The sequence below is a fragment of the Trachinotus anak genome, unplaced genomic scaffold (assembly GCF_046630095.1).
Source record: "Trachinotus anak isolate AG129_WGS33_773 ecotype Australia unplaced genomic scaffold, CSIRO_AGI_Tana_v1 ptg000014l, whole genome shotgun sequence".
Lineage (NCBI taxonomy): Eukaryota > Metazoa > Chordata > Actinopteri > Carangiformes > Carangidae > Trachinotus > Trachinotus anak.
Window position 1 is genome coordinate 21,530,001 of NW_027273865.1, and position 18,707 is coordinate 21,548,707.

General features: G+C 41.6%; 2 protein-coding genes across 3 annotated transcripts in view; one reads left to right on the forward strand and one right to left on the reverse strand.

Moving 5' to 3' along the window:
• Positions 1-13,251, forward strand: part of LOC139631611 (glycerophosphodiester phosphodiesterase domain-containing protein 5-like) — a 45,044-nt gene extending 31,793 nt beyond the window's left edge. Inside the window, exons 6-17 of one of the 2 annotated variants that reach the window (XR_011693419.1) lie at positions 1-66; positions 890-983; positions 3,123-3,268; positions 4,578-4,660; positions 6,277-6,427; positions 7,252-7,473; positions 7,709-7,866; positions 7,971-8,118; positions 9,144-9,226; positions 11,468-11,580; positions 11,879-12,175; positions 12,363-13,251. The exon at positions 1-66 is cut by the window's left edge and continues 33 nt beyond it. Coding sequence is in view for 1 of the 2 variants with exons in the window: in XM_071495922.1 (XP_071352023.1) it covers positions 1-66; positions 890-983; positions 3,123-3,268; positions 4,578-4,660; positions 6,277-6,427; positions 7,252-7,473; positions 7,709-7,866; positions 7,971-8,118; positions 9,144-9,226; positions 11,468-11,580; positions 12,363-12,433 (1,335 nt within the window). In the remaining variant the exon portion in view is untranslated. The remainder of the gene's footprint in view (positions 67-889; positions 984-3,122; positions 3,269-4,577; positions 4,661-6,276; positions 6,428-7,251; positions 7,474-7,708; positions 7,867-7,970; positions 8,119-9,143; positions 9,227-11,467; positions 11,581-11,878; positions 12,176-12,362) is intronic. The other variant, XM_071495922.1, reaches the window with a different exon arrangement.
• An 877-nt stretch (positions 13,252-14,128) lies between these two features.
• hspa13 (heat shock protein 70 family, member 13) lies at positions 14,129-18,043 on the reverse strand. Its single transcript, XM_071495923.1, has 5 exons — positions 17,882-18,043; positions 17,431-17,771; positions 16,990-17,203; positions 16,685-16,852; positions 14,129-16,468 (listed from the first exon to the last, which is right to left on the reverse strand). The coding sequence occupies exons 1-5, from the start codon at positions 17,904-17,906 to the stop codon at positions 15,888-15,890; spliced, it is 1,329 nt and encodes a 442-aa protein (XP_071352024.1). The 5' UTR covers positions 17,907-18,043; the 3' UTR covers positions 14,129-15,887.
• Between the last annotated feature and the right edge of the window lie 664 nt (positions 18,044-18,707).

Sequence of the window (18,707 nt, forward strand, 5' to 3'; positions counted from 1 at the left end):
GTTGGGGTGATATCTGTCAATCAAACATGGGGACAAGAGTGGGATGTCATTCCCATCTCCCTGCAGGTCAGCAAACTGAAACATAGGGAAGCCTCAAAGCTGATTTTGATAGCTTATTATCACTTTATTTTTTGGACAGTTGATAGTGAAGAGACAAACTGGAAAAAAAGGGAGGAAGAGAGACATGCAACAAAAACCCCAGGCAGGACACAAACTGTGGATGTTGTGGTTATGTGGCATGTTCTGTAACCATTCAGCTACCAAAAGGCTCTGACATCACTCTTAATGACAAGTTTCAGTACTAATGTGAGTCTTGTGATCCATGGGGTGGAGGCAGTCTGTTATTTCTACATAACAACCTAGACTCCTACCAACCACTTTGTGAGCACTGGATAAAACAGTTGAGCTTCAACCACTTTGATCTGAGTGGTGATCGACTCTTTAGAAACTCTCGGTATCTCTTTTCAGTTCCTTACTGAACAAAGTATGATTATACCTCATACACTTAAGTGACACAACCCTCAATCTGCATGTGTCCTGGTAACAATTAGCAGCTAAACAACATCCAAGGTGTTGTGAGTAGTGCATAATTAGTGTCTCCCTGTGAGATTATTGCATCAACAGGAATGTGTGATTTGAAGTGTGCTAGAGTGCCATTAAAATTGAATGCCTCTGCAAATGATAGCTATTATCTCTGAATAGTGTTACCGATGTCTTAACCCTAGATAATGTCTGTAATTCCATACCTCTCTGTCTTCTCTATCTTTGTTTCTCTTTCATTTGTCATCTCTCTTAAACCCTTATTCTCTTTCCCTTATCTCTCTTTTTCTTTGTCTTCACTTCTTTATATCTTCTTTTTTTTTTTTTCCCCCCCATCTCCTGCCTCCAGGCCACAGGTCCGTTCCTGCACATAGGGGCTCTAGCTGCAGTCACAGCACTGTCTTGGATTGTAGCTGGACAGGTCGCCCGTGCAGAAAAAACAAGTACGTTACCTTTGCGACACACAATACGAGTTACTGTTACCTGATGTAACAGTCTGTGTCTCTCTCTCTCTCTCTCTCTCACTCATACACACACACACACAAACAGGAAGAGTGGTGAATGATTAACACTATGTAGACAGAGGCCAGGACCTCCACCCAGGGTGTCGGAGATAACGAACATTCCTACGGGCTCATGTGATGTTTTCCAGCCAGGACACCTTGGATTGTTTTCTCGTCAAGCACAGGACTCTTTCTGGGGATTAGCAGTGCCGAGTGTGTATTACAGATCTCACTGCTAATGGTGTCTGTAGAAAGGAATGGGTGTGAATAGTGTTGAAAGTTGGTGTCATTTATATGCTAGTTTTGTTGTCTTCTGGACATCTATCAATAGTATTTATTGTAAATGTCAGTCAATCATGTACATTGTTAAGACTCTTAGTTAATCTGAGGATACATTTGGCTAAACATACTTTTTACTCTCACTGAGTTATATAACTGTTTTTTTGGACAAGGCAGTTTCTACCTTTCACTGTGAGAGATATTTAAAACTAATGAAAGAGTTGTTCAGCTACATGTTTTGGTTGTGCTTTTGGATATTTTGCCAAGGTGGAAAGGTCTCGGCCAGGTTACTACCACTAAAGCATCTCTGCTGTAATGCAGAGTGGAGTCTGAATACCAAAGAAGGTGTGTGTGGGGATGAGGGCTTGAGGGCTTGAGGGCTGTGACTCTCGTGTGTAACAAGAGTTGTCAACTCAACCCCGCCCCACAGCTGACCTTGAAACAAATGCATTCCCCTGTGAGTGCGTTTGTGTGTGTGCCCACATTTGCAGCCTTCATCGCTCACTTACACTGAGGTGTGTGCAGGGGAAAGTGATCTCCTTGGCCTCTGATGTCAATGTTGTTGGCGTTGCTATAAATGGTCCTAAACGTTACCCACACTCACAGCAGCTACTTCCATCACACATCTCTTTGAAAACTGAACAAGTCTGAGATGTGACATTAATTTTCTCTTAGTTAAAAATCAAAGCATAACCTGTTTTTAAAGGGATTGTTTTCCCATGAGGATCACTGCTGCTTAATTAGTTTATTTATCTCCATGCTGAAGACATGGGACTAACTAGCTTGGTGTATGAATTGTAACTGGTCACACAAAAGAAGCTGCTAACAATCAGTGCAAAAATAAATTTTAACAAGGCAATTATTTACCAAAAACATGTCTCATTTTATTATGTACTTTGTAAAAGTAAGAGAGAGAGATTGTAAGTAGTATAAATTTGGATGTGTATTATTTGTAACATTTTAAAGGAGCTATTTGTAAGTTTTGCTATTGCTGCATAGCCAACATTGGCATTAACAGCTGTTTACTTAACAGTCCAGTGGAAATTTTGTGAGTTCAGCATCAAACTTAATTCCTCTACTCGCCAAGACCTGTCTCCAGCAGTGGAAAGCAGCGCCAATGTTGACTCTTCTCTCTATCACGTCTTTTGCTCTACCAAAGTTAGCATGCTAACCAGCTAGTAGCAGCCCGTCTCCTCACTTTCGATAGGGATTTCCTGTAGCCTCCAATCTGCCCTGAAGATGTAGTGCTGCTCAGAGAATGTATTATAACCTCCTGTCTTGTAAACGCAACGGCAGCCGAAGCTCTGTCAAGTGACAATCACCAACACCTACTCCTGGCAAGAGAGCACATTCGGCAACAGAGAAAAAACTCACAAATAGCCCCTTTTTAAAGGAATCATTTGACATTTCGGGGAATACGCTCATTTTTCTTTTGGTTGAGAGAATCAAAATCTGGTACATAACTCCCTGAAAACAAACAATATGATGTGTTGATTAGTGAGCATCAAAGGTGTTGCTAGGCAGATTGAGGACAGTTTACCCAGTTTCCAGTCTTTATGCTGAGCTAAGCTAATGAGAGTGAAATTTCCCAACATTTAAACTATTCTTTCAACCTATAGAATTATATAATAATAATAATAATATATGTGATCTGTTGTTGTTGTTGTTGTTGTTGTTGTTGTTGTTATTATTATTATTATTATTATTATTATTATTATTATTATTATTATTATTATTATTATTATTATTATTACTTCATCACATCATCAGACACAACTATATAATCAACCATTGTCCCAGTGTTCCAGGTAGTGGTCGTGCTGCTGTATCTCAGTGTGTTACTGGGACTCTATGTGATGCCTCTCTACATCACCTCCCCCTGCATCATGGAGCCCACTAGTCTAAAACCACGCCCAGAGGTTATTGGTCACCAGGGGGCCCCGATGGTAAGTCAGCTGGCCTCTATCATCCTACATCCATCATTATACACTTTCAGCTGTTCTCTGTATTGGCTTCACAGAGAATCAAACCCTAAACCTGAGCCATTCTAATGCAGTATCATTACTGATTTGGAGAAGCCAGAGGAGAAACTGTGCTGCCTTTTATAGATATTTGTCCACCTTGTTTTTCATTCATTCCTCTTCTCCTGCTCTTCCCAGAGCTATTCTAGTCTATTAATGACCTTGTGGTCCCGCAACTGAAAATAGTCCACAAACATTACCCAGTCAGAGCCTGGAGCTCTCACCGCCTCATCCCTATGGCAGGGGTATATTTTCTGCCTGGCAAAGACAAAGATGTGCAGAGACCACTGTTAAATTTGCAGCTTGATGTGAAACAGAATTGATTGTATATTTCTTATGATCAGTTTTACTGCTGTCTCTTCACCTTTTTCAGTTACACCACCTCTCTCTCAGATCAGATTTTAGACTCTACTGCTCTAACTCAGAGCCTGTGTTAGAGCCTCTGAGTTAAACATGCATCAGAAGGACACACTGATATGGTTCATGCACACTAAATGGCATTTTCATTTTTTATGTTTGATATATGTGCTTGGATTAATTTTATTGCTTCTAAATGTTACCTGCAGAAGGATTTATGTTCTTGGCACAGTTAACTGCTGAGTATTGCGCAATACTTCAAAGGAAAAGGAATTTCTTGGGTTTTTTTTCATAACAGTTACTCACACCCACCAAACACACCCTGCCTTTTTGTGGTATTTACGTAAAGCGATCGATCCTCACAATGGAATCTAAAATTAGGAGTGGCTCTGTGAGGCTGTAAGAAACTCCCACTGGAAAAAAAAAGTCACATGACTGGGCTCAGTTACCAGATGGACTCTGTATTGATTATAACATAATTCCTATCCTGTTGGTCCCAGCCTTACTCGAGGGTCTCACAGTGAGAGTGAGTAAGTGATGTATAACCTATTGGCTTGGTATTGATCATAACCTTGACCTGAAGAGTTAAATAGCAAGAGGGCACTGGGATTTTTCATTTCATGATATTCATTTGTGTTCAGAGGAAGAAGTCTGTTGATATACATCTGTGTTTAAACCACATTAATGATGATTGTTTTTTATTTTTTTACTTGATGTAAAATAAACTACTGAAAAACATTAATAGAATTTGTGTCTTGTTTTTTTTCTCTGTAGCGGGACAGTTAAGTCGCCTATTAGCTCAAGTAATAACTGTGTGTTTGTCTTTGTCTTTGCTATGTGTGTGTCTGTCTATGTCTGTGTGCATGTACGTTTTCAGCTTGCTCCAGAGAACACACTGTGGTCCTTTCAGCGAGCTCTGCAAATGAACGTCACAGGGTTGGAGGCTGATGTTGCTATCAGGTAGAGACACACACACACACACACACACACACACACACACACAATACAGCAGTTACCAAGCCAAACAAATTAAGGGTTATTTATTCTTTTCAGTGAGGTCACTCAAAACACTGGTTTCCCCAAAACATCTGAAGACCACTACCAGGATAAGCTGATGCTTTTGTTAATTGTCTACTCTGTTGATATAATGTAGTAAGGTGGGTTATGAGGTCTGTCAAAAAAAAGCAATGGTTATATGGTCTTAAGAAAATATTGTCATCAAAGAGAAACACATAAAACACATAAAGTAGAGAGAAACCAGTAACCAATAACTCAACACATACTCTAGATATTAACAGCACTAAATAGGCTCAAGCGATGCAACGGCAGATCATTTTATCATCAGTCAGTAGATGGAGGCATGACATCACCAACATAATGGGAGGTGACAGGCTGAGCCCAGCAAGACACACTTGGAGGAGGAAAGAGGAAGTGGGGAGGGTGGATGGTCTAGTGGCCGTGGTACGTGATGGATAGTGGGTGTACATGTTTACTCATGCATGCACAGTGATGGAGGATGAGTTATTGTGATAAGTGAGGAGGGTTTCTTAGTTGGTGCATGTTGTGTGTTTGTGGGTTGGGCCTGTATTTTACAACTGTAGTGTGTTTCCGGTTATTGTCACTGCAGTCTTACAGCTTAACCAACTCCAGACTTTCATTGAATTAGCAACCACCTTGGCGCCGTGTGTGTGTGCGCGCTGACTATGTTCTCTGTCCTAAATGAGGTGAATGTGTGTTTGATTAGTGCAGGCTGATGACAGGTAAGCTCCTGACTGCTGAGTAATTTGACTTGATGACAGCCAGAACGACAATGAGACTCCTCTCCTGCAGCAAACCAGACGCGCACACACACAAACACATGCAACATATTTTCCTGCCTCCCTTTCCTTTGCATCCATCTATTTTTCTCCAAATGAAAATATTTTGGTAAAACACTTCAGACACACTCATGTTCACACAGAATTTTTTTTTTTTTTTCTTAGCTTAGCTTAGCTTTTAATAGCAGATGTTGAGAAAAGCAGTTGCTTTTTGTGTTGTCATGGTTTCAAAAACATGGAGGTCATGTGTGGTCATGTGTTTCCCATTAAAAACCTCACAACTGGACCAAACCATTTTTTTATCTCAGCCCTCGCTTTATCTCCTGCTCTTGTTCAACATGTATTTCAAGCACGAGCTACATATAAACTGACCTTTGGTGATGCATTTGAGTCCTTTTGATTGAAAACAGAGTGACAATAGTTGGGTGGGATTTTGTATATCTGGGTTTCTATGGGTTATGCAGATTACTGCTGCTGCCCAACTATGAACATTAATTCTAATTAATGTGAAGCAGAAATGATCAACGTACCTGTAATTAAAGCTTTGGTGTCAGTAGGGGATAATCCATTAAGGGGTGAGTGGTGATAAAGCCGCTATGTCAGAAACATGAAATGGAAAAAACCCTCTGGCCAATCAGACTTATGTGACCATAATGGAAATGAGAACATTAGTGTTTTATTCATATGCTCTCCTCTTTCTTCCTTCCTTTTCTTTCCCACTTGCATCTTTAAAACTCTGAACCCCTCTCTGGTCACTAGCACGGATGGAGTGCCTTTCCTGATCCACGACCGCACACTGCGGAGGACCACGGACGTAGAGAAGGTTTTCCCAGACAGACAGATGGAGGAAGCCTCTCTCTTCAACTGGACAGATCTGCAACAGCTCAACGCAGGACAGTGGTTCCTAAAGGTAGTTCTGGTGACTAAATTTGAGGATTATTTTGAAACCATTTCATCTCTTCTCACAGCGTGAGGTGCAGTGATGTGTGATAAAGGTCATTAGCCCACTGAGTCATGCTCCTCACGTGCTGAGTCGCGCTCCTCGCTCATTGATCCTTCATGACATTCTCTCGTTTCATCTAAACACTGAGATCCATTAATATTTGGGAGGGTGCATCAGGGTCGGCCAGTGCTTCAGAATAATTTTTTGTTTCAGCCTGTTTGGAGTGCCAGACTTGTGGGTCAAACAGGATGAAAATACACTGACAAGCAAGCCATGAAAAGTGCGTCTATAAATACTGCCTGTCCTTGTACCCAATTATTCTTCCCTGCATGGGTCCATATGACAGAGCAACAGCTCAAAGAAATGGAAAACTGACCTACTCTATTGTTGTATTCCTACTTAGTCACCACTTTCTTATTATGTTACTAAGGAGGAGAGTCTGGGTATATTTGTTGCAAGCTGCAGCGCTGAGCATCTTTGCTGTGCTCCACTTTAATCCTTCGACAGTGTACTCAAGTATTTGTACTCCATAATATACTTGGTTAAAAACTACTGTGCCAAATGTCTCTCTGTAAACTGTAGTCTTTGTCCATGTCTTCCATTCTTATTTTGCATTTTAAAATGTGTTTGTTAAATATTTTCTTCTGAAGCTTAGATTATATGAGATCAAATTGCTGTACAAAGACACTTGGCTATTCTGCCTCTGTTGTGTCAGTGTATTTCTTTTATTCATTGTATTTTAAAAAGTAAAACCAGCAATATCCTCGCGCTGCTCTGTCCCACTGTTTCAGGATGACCCCTTCTGGATGGTGCACACTCTGTCCCAGCATGAGAAGACTCTGATTGCCAACCAGAGTGTGTGCAGCCTGGAGCAGCTTCTAAAGCTGGCCTCCTATCATAACAGCACAGTGGTTTTCAGGCTCAGGAGACCTCCTCCAGACCACCCCTGCTACCACAGCTGGATCAATGATACATTGCAAGCTGTGGAGCAATCTGGGGTTCCTCAGAACCTGGTGGGTAAACTGAACACCCAGCCTGCAGTCATGCAAATAGGATAGGTTAAAATGTGAATGAATATAAACTAGCTATAAAATAGCTATATAAATTGATCTTGCTATTACAAGGGACAAGATCGTTCCCTTGTCCTGTTCATGTGCATTCACACCCTGTTACTTCATTAATATTGATGACACAAAGTTTCATAGAGACAAGTGTAACAGTGTGTTCTGTGTATTGCGCTGTGTGCAGGTGATGTGGACTCCAGATGAGCACAGAGCTCAGGTGAGACAGCTGGCACCTGGTCTGATCCAGACCTCAGTGGAGAAACTGAGTCCTCAAAGTCTCCATCAGTCAGGCATCAGCAGGCTGCTGCTCAGATACAACCAGGCCAGCACACAGGACATCAGGTGGGAACATGCACACAAACCTGTATGTTATCAGGTTGACACCTTAACACTTTGGATTATTTAAAAAAAACGAAACGTGTTTGAATATGTGTGATTGGTTTCAGTGACTTCTCCGAGAACCACATTAACCTCACCCTCTACACTGTCAACGAGCCCTGGCTGTACTCGGTGCTCTGGTGCAGTGGGGTGTCGTCAGTCTCCTCAGAGGCCCCACATATCCTTAGAAGGGTGCCTTACCCCATCTGGCTCATGGTAAGGATCCATCACATGCTGTATGTGTGTGGTTTTTTTTTGTGTGTTTTTTCTTGTTCTCTGTCTGAAACTTCTCACTTTTCTCTCTGGCTTTCATTAACTGACCACAGGTTGTAATGTGTGTGATGATATCACTTTACAATTAAGAACACAAAAATGCTGCTCTGTTTCTGTACCTGACCACATTTCTTTAATGAAAAACTCTGCTTAAAATTGGTCTAGTAATTTCACATTAAAGTGCAACATTTGATTTCCTTGTATTTGTTTTTAATATGCTACACTCCATCTGTGATATGTGCATTTTATACATGATGTGCCCGTCCAGCCTGTCTCTTCTCCTTCAGCTGCACCTCCTCTGCATGACTAAATTGGATTTTACCGAGTGATATCAATAAGAGACCTGAGCCTTCAACTGAGCTCATCTTGTGTGTTTATTCCTGTACTGAACATGCTACCCTATTAATTTCCAACACTCATCTGAAGGCCCGGTTCAGCAGAGGGACAAGCACCATCAATGTTCCTGTAGAGAATGACTCATGGTTTTCTGGTTCAGTCGTCTCCCAAAAACCCTTCAGCATGGGTAGTATCACACTGTGCCCCTCTGGTATCGTTTCACTTCCCTCGTCTTTGCAGTGGGTCAGCCTGGTCCCCCCAGTCTGTGCAACCATACGGGAACTCTGCATGACAACATGTTGATGTGACCCTGGCCCCCTGCTGTGCTTCAGGCAGAGTCTAGGCTGTTGGGCATCTGCAGCATTGTCTGTTAATTTGATCTGTGGATTTAAGTCAAATGAAAACTGCCACTGGACGTTAAGAAGGCCAGTGGAAGTGACTAGTTCAGTTTTGTCAATAAAATACATTTATTTATGTTAGATTTTAAATTCAAGACATTTTCAATGTTACCACTCATATAACAGACTGTATTGTTGACATACAACGCCATCCAGTGGTGGATCGTGCTATAAACTTGTTGAGGACAAAATTGAGACTAACCATAATTTTTTTGTGTGTGTGTGTGTTTCCAGAGACCACATGGATACTGCCTGATGTGGGTGTCTGTGGACCTCGTCTCCTTTGCTGTAGTCATAGGAATATTCATTTTCCAAAAGTAAGTACAGTCACATGGTGATGTAACTGTATTTAAATCACTAAAGTGGGGGCTTATGCAGCTTATGCAAGCTAATGTTTCTCCATTTTTCTGCTGGTGAATGAAGAGGAAAGTAAATGATGCTCTTGTTTGGCTTGTGTGTGTGTGTGTGTGTGTGTGTGTGTGTGTGTCTGTGCGTGTCTGTGCGTGTCTCCTGTTGTGCTCACTCTGCCTGCAGTGTTTGGGTGTGACAGCAGTGTTTGGGTGTGTTTTCATCCTTTTTCTATGATTTAGCTGTAATGACCTTGACATGAAAGGCTTAGAAGTGCACACAATTAGTTGCTTCAGAGCATTTTTGTTATGTGGTTGTGTAAGCTGTTATGATGTATTTCTGCTGTCCTCTCCCCATCTACCTCTGTGGTGGCAGAGAAGATGGACTTTGTATGAACATGCGCCCTCCTAGCTAAAGTGTATAAACCATTCACATCCTCCAGTGTTTCTGTTCCTCTGGTGGAGAGTGTGGTATTGTTTTTTCAGATAGATGGTTTGTCCTCCTGTTGTTTCTGGGATGGGGGGCAGTGATATTTTGTTTTTGTTTTCATGATCCGGTGCAGGTTTGCTCTGCCTAGTCAAGCTCTACAGTAGCTTCTGCTGGCTTCTAAACTGACCTCTCTTGTCTCCCGCCTTCTTTTGTCCTTTTTTGTCCTTCCGCCTCTCCTTCCTCGTCCTCTCTCCTCTGCCTGATGTGCATGCTCTTCTCCTCCTCTGCTGCATTCTGGCATCTTCTCTCAGCTATCACATGATCAGGTAACTGGGTCACCTATCTGACCCAAAGTCTTTCTCTTTTCACCCTCTTTCTGTCTTTCACTGTCTTTATCCATTGGCGTTCTTTGCCATCTATCTTTTTTCATTCTTTACCTTTTGATTTCTTTTTATTTCTGTCGCTCTCTTATCAATTTTCATCAGATTTTTTGCTCAACCTTACTTCTACTGTCTTTCTATATTTATTTTCTCCCTCTCACTTCTCTGTATCTCATCTGAATCGTTTTGAAGCACTGCTGCCTCTTTCCTCTGGAGGGAAAAGCTCACTTCTTTATCCCTGTGGGCTGAAACAAAACAAATGCTTTCCACCCACACAGCACAAAATATCCACAGCAAGTCCCCAGTGAGATTTTAAATTTATTATCTGTCTCATTAAGCCAAACAACTAAGCGTCCAAAATGAACTACGAATATGCCTTCATCAGGGGGAAGTGCCTCAGGATTGGCTTTTATTAATGCTGATGAACTAAAGCCTCGCTTGTCTTCATTTCTCCTCCTGAATGCCTCTGTGCATTAGTTATTGGTTTATTGTGACTAATGCTCTTCAGTTCAGTTAATTGAAATCAAGGCTGTTCATTAAAACTAGGACTAGGTCATTTTCACATACAGGAAATTAATTCCTCTGTCTTGACCAATCGTAACATTTCACATGCAGGAAAAAAGTATTTTGTACTTTACACACTAAAAATAATAGGTATAAAATATTACATATATGACATGTTTTGGTCCCACTTTCTAATAAGACCCCATTTATACATGCTGTCCAAGTTATAATTGCTTTATTGATGGTTAACGAGTCATTTAATCCGTAATGCTAATGCTGAATAGATCAATTGAAAGTCATTGATAAGAACAACTGAAGGGTTGTCAGGTTGTGAAAAAATAACTTTTATTGAGCGGACTGTATGACCACTTATCCTCTGGAAAAAGGCTGCAGGGCTTTTGCACCAAAATCCATTTAGCACATTATTGAGCATTTATCAATGCAGATTTACCAAATGCAGAGGGTAAACCCAAGTTAAATTGAGTGTGCACAACCTGGCAACCCAAAATTAGTTGTTTAATAATGACTTATGAATGACTTATGAAGCTTAAGTAAACGCTTTATTAATGCAGCCTTATTAAAAATTGGCATCTCAAAACTCAGTCCAATATACACGTTTTTTTGTGCACACCTAAACTGAACTTTCAGATCCAATTTTCTGTTACTTCAATTTAGGAATCAGTTTGCTCAGAGAATAACTTCACTTAAACAGTTTTTTTCCATAAAACACAGCCAGGCGTGTACATGAACTCCCTAGTTCTTTCTAGTAAATAAAATGTTATTCTTCTATAGATCAGAACTGAACCCTAAACTGCATGTTTACGAGCAGAGGCAGCAGTATTTTGTGATATCCACATTGTCTCAAGGTGATTTCTGACCTAACATGTGACCTCGCAGGTATCGTATGAGCGGTATGCACAGCTACAACCCTGAGCAGATCATGCTGAGCGCCGCAGTCAGGAGGTCCAGTCGAGACATCAGCGTCATGAAGGAGAAACTTATCTTTTCTGGTAAGACCCTCATACAGGGATCAGGGGGATGTGTACATGTCTGCCAGCCTTGGATGTCTTGTAGTGTGTTCTTGTCATTGTTTATTGGGGCTCCTGAAGTCAAAAACTAATTCCTCTCTCTGTGCTGAACCTTTTTGATTTACTGATTTTACAAAAACAAAACACTTTTTAAATTTAAGATGAGAAATGAGCCTTCTTGAGTTTCAGTCGCCCCACTGGCATGTCACTCCATCCCAGCATGTGTGAATGTTTTCGCTCCTCCTCTTCCTCCTCCTCTTCCTCTCTTTCCCTGTTGAAGGTCAGCCCCAGTAGCCGCCTGCCTCCTCCATCCTTCGTGTGTGATGCGCGCCGCCTCCTGTCCATCTTACCTCCTCTCCATCTCCTCCACCAGCAGTGACTTCTTCCTTTTTATTCCATGCATCCGTTGTATCCCTCGTTACCTGCCACCTCTCTGCCTCCTTTGCCCTTCTCCCCTTCATCTATTCATCCATCGCTTCATGCACCAAATCTCCCCCACATTCCTCCCAATGGAGACAACGTTGTGTGTATAGACGCCCCGGTCTGTCTAGACAGCCTCTCGTGCTGGGGGCAAGAGGTAAGCCATGTCATTGCCACCTGATTGTTGTTGTGCTTCATAATTTTCTCCATTTAAATTCAATTTTGAATTTAATACTCCTTTTTCTTTTGTTAACTTTTGACTGAAGGTGAGAGTTTTCACACAGCTGATAAGTGATACAGTTTCCTGACTTTTTTTTTTTGCTTTTTCCTTTGGCGCCCTCCAGAGGTGAGGAATGGAGTTGGCAGTGCTGAGGAGCTGTATGCAGATAACGGATACGACTTCTACGCCAATTAGGGCATCAGCCAGCGATTGAACTAAGCCTGTGTGAATCTGCTGACGGAGATGGAGACAACAACGCTCTTTGTTCAAATCATTCCTGTTTTAGTCAGTGTAAAGTCTGTTCTCCTCCTCTGTCCTACTGATAAACTGACAGACTGCTGTATCTGATGGAGAAAACAACCACCCAGCTGCTGTGTGTACATTTTGTAAATAGGGTTTTTGCTTGTTAGAAATACTGTATATCACACGCACTTTTTATTGATGGAATTCGCCAAATCTGCAGCCTCCTCTCTCAGATCTAAATGTCCAAGAGTTACTGAGTGTCCAGATTCTTTGAGCTAATTTTCCAAAGCAGTTTATTATTTTAAACACTGTAAATGTAAATGATAATCTTCTCTTAGCGAATTAATTTCTTTTTAACGAGGCTTTTTACAATCCTTTATTGCAGCATGAGCCTTCTGTCAGCACTCCAATGTGCTGTTGTTCATATAGTACTAACATTATATTTGTATTTAAAGAGGAAAAAAACCACAAAAAAAAACCAAACAAGCTGTTTACAAAGGTCCTGCCTTCTCCTCCAGGTGAAATGTTCACATGGTTTATGTAAGATAATTATTTTGATAGAGGCTGAATGAACCCCTTGGCCTATCTTTGATCAGTGCATGTTACAGTAATGATCATATCAAATGACTTGTGTGAGCTGTGCTCCCAGTGTGTAACCAAAAGACGAACTGGTGGAAATGGTTTGGGGTGGAGATATGTGCTGTCTTCTTATGGTTAATGTGAATGTGTTATGGTTTCTTTCTTTCTTTTTTCTTTTTTTTTTTTTTTTTTTTTTTTTTTAAAAAACATGTAAGGTGTATTGTTTGTATCCTGACTGGAAATGTACTTTTTATCCTGTGTGCAGTGCTATGTTGAATGTGTTATTGTACATAAAAGGTGAACCAGTGTGAGAGATGTTCCAGCCAACTAAGAATTACATTGGAACAATGTGTCAGTTGAATAGTAATAGCAATAGTGTGGTCATGATGGGAGACATTTCATTTCCTGTTCAGCCTGTGGACGGCAGTTAGGACTGTGGTTATTGTAGTGCTGACAAACAAAATGCATCTTAATGTTAGTTTCTGGTGTAAAGCTGAATGCTATAAGCTAAATGAAGTGGGTGCTAAATGTGAAAATAAGGCTCCAAGCTAACTGAAGGGACGCTACTACATGTATCACAGCAGGCTGCACAGGGTCAAGGAACTGATTCTGTTTTGTGTTGACTTTTCTTTGGGTATCATTGTGCCTCAGAAGTAAAAACATTAAAAAAAATCTTCTATTAGAAGAGTTTCTTATTGGTGTTTTGTTCTGTTTACGAAATTCTCTGTTTCGTGTAAGGAAGCATTTCTTTCAAAAGTTTTTTTTCCTGACTCTAGTAAAGCTGCAGAAGTCACGTGAGTGATCATGTTTGCCTACATAAAACTTTAAAGTGGGTCACAGTGTGCTACTAAAACTCTTAGAAGGGTCAGATCTCTTTTTAAAGATTAGTCATTGGGCAAATGACTTTGCTGACAGGCAGAGCAGGAAGCAGGAAATATAATCTTCAAGTTAAATATTAGTGAAGTGCATCCATAACAACTGCTATATGTGATGACTATGTGAAGTGCTTTGTGTAGGCTGCTCTGGAATATACAGGCCACAAAATGGACCTAATAAAGAGACAGTGCAGAAGTTTACAAATGCAATTTTAATAGGTCAAAGCAATTTAACCTCTCATCTTGTTGGTGGATACTCTGACAATGTGTTAAACTTGGAATATAAAAATAGACCCCAGTCACATTGCTTGTTTTTGGTCGCCCTATTTCCATGGAGACTGAAACAACTTGTACAGCATCAAACAGCAGAGCCTCAAATCAACTTCATGAAATGAAGACTCTTACATCAACATCAGTTACAACATGAGATGCATCATCTGAGAAAAAGGAGAAAAAAAATAAATACAGCTACTCATTAATGATGCTTGGCAAAAATGTTTTAAAGGAATGTGAGTACCTTATGTTCTTGGTACTTCTGTACTTGAGATACTGAGCTCTGGGTTTTAAATTTTATTTTGAAGAGAGAAATGGCAGTCAACTTCCATAGATGTACAATAACCAGCCTACTGTCAAGTGCAGGTGAAAATGATTTTCTTCACACTAAAATATAAACGTATTCATAACATTTTATGCACTCTGATCAAACATCCTGTATGTGACAGTAACACATTTCTCAATATCAAATACACAAGGCACCAGTAAGCAAGGCTTTGGTCCTTCAGAGTTGGCCTTCTCTACGTACAGCAGCAAAAGCAGGCTCGCTCAATTGCAGCACAATTATTTGCAGCGTGTAAGTGACTGCCATTTAAATGAAACGTGCGCTATTGCACAAAAAAAAAAAGTGGAAATTGTCAAAGTGCAGCACTGAGCATGTCTCCTCCATCTCTCTCGGAGGCAAATAATCTAACCTGTATTCTCTTCAAAGGGGAGGGGGGGGTTAATGATGCTAATGATTTAAGCTTTACAGTACTGTGTGAACATTAAGGCTTTCCCCAACACGCACCTTCATCTGTTAGCTGGGGACTGTGCACCTCCCCAGGATACCTTATGTATTAGGTGAGTAGTCTCTATTGCAGTGAATTTGTTATAAATTAATTGTGCATATCTGAGGTGTCTCTGTTTCCCAGTTGCCTTCCAGTGGACGAAAAATCATCAGGGACCTGGACAAAGGCCTCTGTCTGAACCACTAACTTGCAGCGCTTTGCTTCTATTTAGACATTAGCAGCTTTCTAAAAAGGCACAAACACACTGTATGTCAAACTTCGATGGGGGGGGGGGGGGTATGTGTGTGAAAAGGCCTGCACTCATACATACTAACATCCACACAGCCACACTGTTAAACAAGAATAAATAAATAAATAGCTGAAGACATACTGGCTAGTCTTTAAGTCCTTTAAATGAGTGGTTGTTCCCTGAATTGAACACCATTAAAGTATCTACCGTAACTAAGCATCATCAGTGAAGCTGAATGGAGTAGTAGATGCACGACAGAGAAGCTTCCCATTCACATTTCATCAGAATCTCACCGTGTTATTTCTGCTGAAACTTTGCACAACAAAAGCAGCTGTGACTTTGACAATGAGAGGAGAACTGTTGACTTCCTCCAGTCACTACACGTCAAAGAGGAACGCTGGTATGTTTCAAAACATGATTTGCACTTTTTTTTTTTTTTTTTTGGTTTCCGCCAGCTTTCACAAACAAAGAAGCACGAGACGAGCTGAAAACCTGAACGTCTTCTATGTCTCCATTTAGGTGAAACAGATTTTTGTTGTGCATTTTTCTCACATCAGCAGATGTTAAATTAAGCACTTCAGCGAAGCTGGACACAGTTTGGAATCTCTGGCAAGTTTCTGTGGGATCCCTTTTATCTTAATAAATAAACTTCATAAAGATTAGCTAAAGTTCGTCTTGCGCAGGTGTCTATTGGGGATTTCTATGGCGCTCACTTGCAAAGGCCAGGAGCCGCCCATGATGCCAGCCTGAATGGCCACGCCTGTAACCACAGCCAGGTCAGGGTCCACTGATGTGTTGGGCTCCTTCCCAAAGTACTCGCTGATCAGCCTCCTGATCCGTGGTATCCTGGTGGACCCTCCGACCAGGACGATCTCATCCACGTCCTCTTTCTCCAGGTGGCCCTCAGCTAACACGGTCTCGACAGGAGCCAGAATCTTCTGGAAAAGGTCCTCGTTGAGCTCCTCAAACAGCTCACGCGCGATCACAGTCTGGAAGAGAACTGGAGCAGGGGCAGAGCCTTCAGGTGACTCAGAGCTGCTGTGTGTGTGAAGGTGCAGAGGCACCTTGATGCTGACACTAGGTTGGAGGGTGAGGTTGAGTTTGGCAGCTTCCACAGCCTGTCGGAGCCGATGGATGTCCTCTTTGAGGGTGGGTGGGACGCCAAACTCCTGTCGCACACGCTCTGTGGTGTACTGGAGCAACCTCTGGCTGAAGTCTTGGCCTCCCAGCTTGTTATTTCCTGCAAAAAAACATCAGCTTAATAACAGTGTTCTCACTCAAGCCTTAGACGAAAGCTGCTTTGTGACGTTTCAGATTACGAACACTAAAATTTAATCAGGTCTTTCATAATGCTTTTAAGCTTTTGCTGTACACCAAAAGTTAATGCTGCTTTTTCAGACACCAGTGGGTTCATATTACCTCCGATCTGTTTTTACTGAGACAGTGGAGCACTTACCTGCCATGGCTCTGGTGAGGAACATGCCCCCCTGTTTGTTGAGCAGAGACACATCCAGGGTTCCTCCCCCGAGATCGACCACCAGCACGTTAAAGACGTCCACTTTGTGCAGGCCGTAGGCCATGGCTGCAGCCGTGGGCTCGTTGATCACACGCAGGATCTCCAAGCCTGCAACACGGTAACATACGAGTTAGTGTGCACATTATGCCATTATGAGTTTTTAAACTCCGATGTCTGATGTACAGTTCTGTCAAAAGACTCATTAAAGTCATCCAATGTCATCTTAAGATAATAAGGGAACTGACCGGCGAGGTTGGCAGCCCTGACAGTGTAGTTCCTCTGTCTCTCATCAAACTCTGCAGGCACAGAGATGACAGCTTTCTGGACAGGCACGCCCAGATGTCTCTCGGCTATCTTCCTCATCTTCAGCAGGAGCCTGGAGCCAATGAACTCTGGGCTCACGGTGAAGGTTTGGTTGGTGGAGATCAGAAACTCTGCACTTCCATTGTTGTTAATCACCTGAAGGAGGGAGGGAAGAGAGAACACAAACAGATTTCAGTGCAAGGGCCAATTACTGGGCAATATATCAAAATGATTTTGTTAAAATTTGTACCCTAATGAGAAGAAGAGGACAAATAAACTCTTGAATCAAAGAAAAGCAGCTCCTGAACCTGTGTGTGCCTGGAGGAGACGAGTTAACACCGCTCAGCAGCCACTGCTCACCCACCAGCCCCAGTATGACTCACCTTAAACGGGTACCGAGCACTCTCCCTCTCCATCACCTCCGGCTCAAATATCTTCCCGATGAACCTCTTGGCATCGTAGATGGTGTTTTGAGGGTTGGTGTCAGCGAGGTCTACGGCTTCGTGTCCGGCCAGCACCTCGGTCTTGGTGAAGGAGACTGAGCTGGGGATGCTCTTCCTCCCCTCTTCGTCTGCTATCACCTCCACTTCCCCGCTGCCCGGGTGGAAGACGCCCACAGAGCAAAAAGTGGTGCCCAGGTCCAGGCCGATCACTTTGGGTTTGGGGGGAGGCAGGTACTGCTGGCCCAGATATCCGGCCAGGAACAGGGCCAGGATCACCGAGCCTGTGGACCGGTAGCAACACGCATGTTAACAAACGACAACCTGTTAGCTCATGTGTTAGCATCCAGTCACCGGTTAATTACTGGAAAGGAATAACTCACTGTCAACTTACCAATCATAGAAATTTCTCCGGACATCGTCACACACTGTCGCGAAGCCACTCACCGCTTAAAATGCACAATAAAATGTATTATTGTTCAACATCCAGTGAAATTGTGTCCGGATTTGACAACTGGATGATGCGAAACAGAAATTTTCCTCAGTACCAGTAAAATACACGTCAACATTGCATGGCTCCTTGTGGTTTCTGGGTAATGTAGTTTACGGTATACAGGATCGACTATACTAACAGCGCAGCAGACTTTAGTTTTGTACTACACTTCCCATCAGCGCTGGCGGCATGCGACGAAAACAAAAGTTTCGTGACGTGTCTGTGTTCTCAGCCAATCAGGTACAGCCAAAACAGTCAAGGATTTAAAAAAAAAAAAAACCAAAAAAAACCCATTAAAATTAAGTAGTACAAAATGAAATATTATTAAAATAAAATTGAGATAAAGAAAATAATGCATTAAATGGTAAATTTAAAATAGAGAATTAATTAAACATTTAATTATCAAGTTTAAAAAAATCATATTTTTTATTTTGTTATTTATGCATCAAGTATTAACACTACATCAGACACTGCAGCAGTAGGTGAAATAATTACAACTGACAACAAATCATATTTAATTGTATTTCTTTAATTTTATTTACAAAAAGTTGTGAAAACAGACGAATGCTGACTTTCACAAACAGGCTCTCACAAACACTCTCTCATTCACACACACACACACACACACACACACACACACACACACACACACAAACACACGTTCATAAAATAACATACATGTTTACCTGTACAGTATACATTATAGGCAAGATATGAATATGCATTG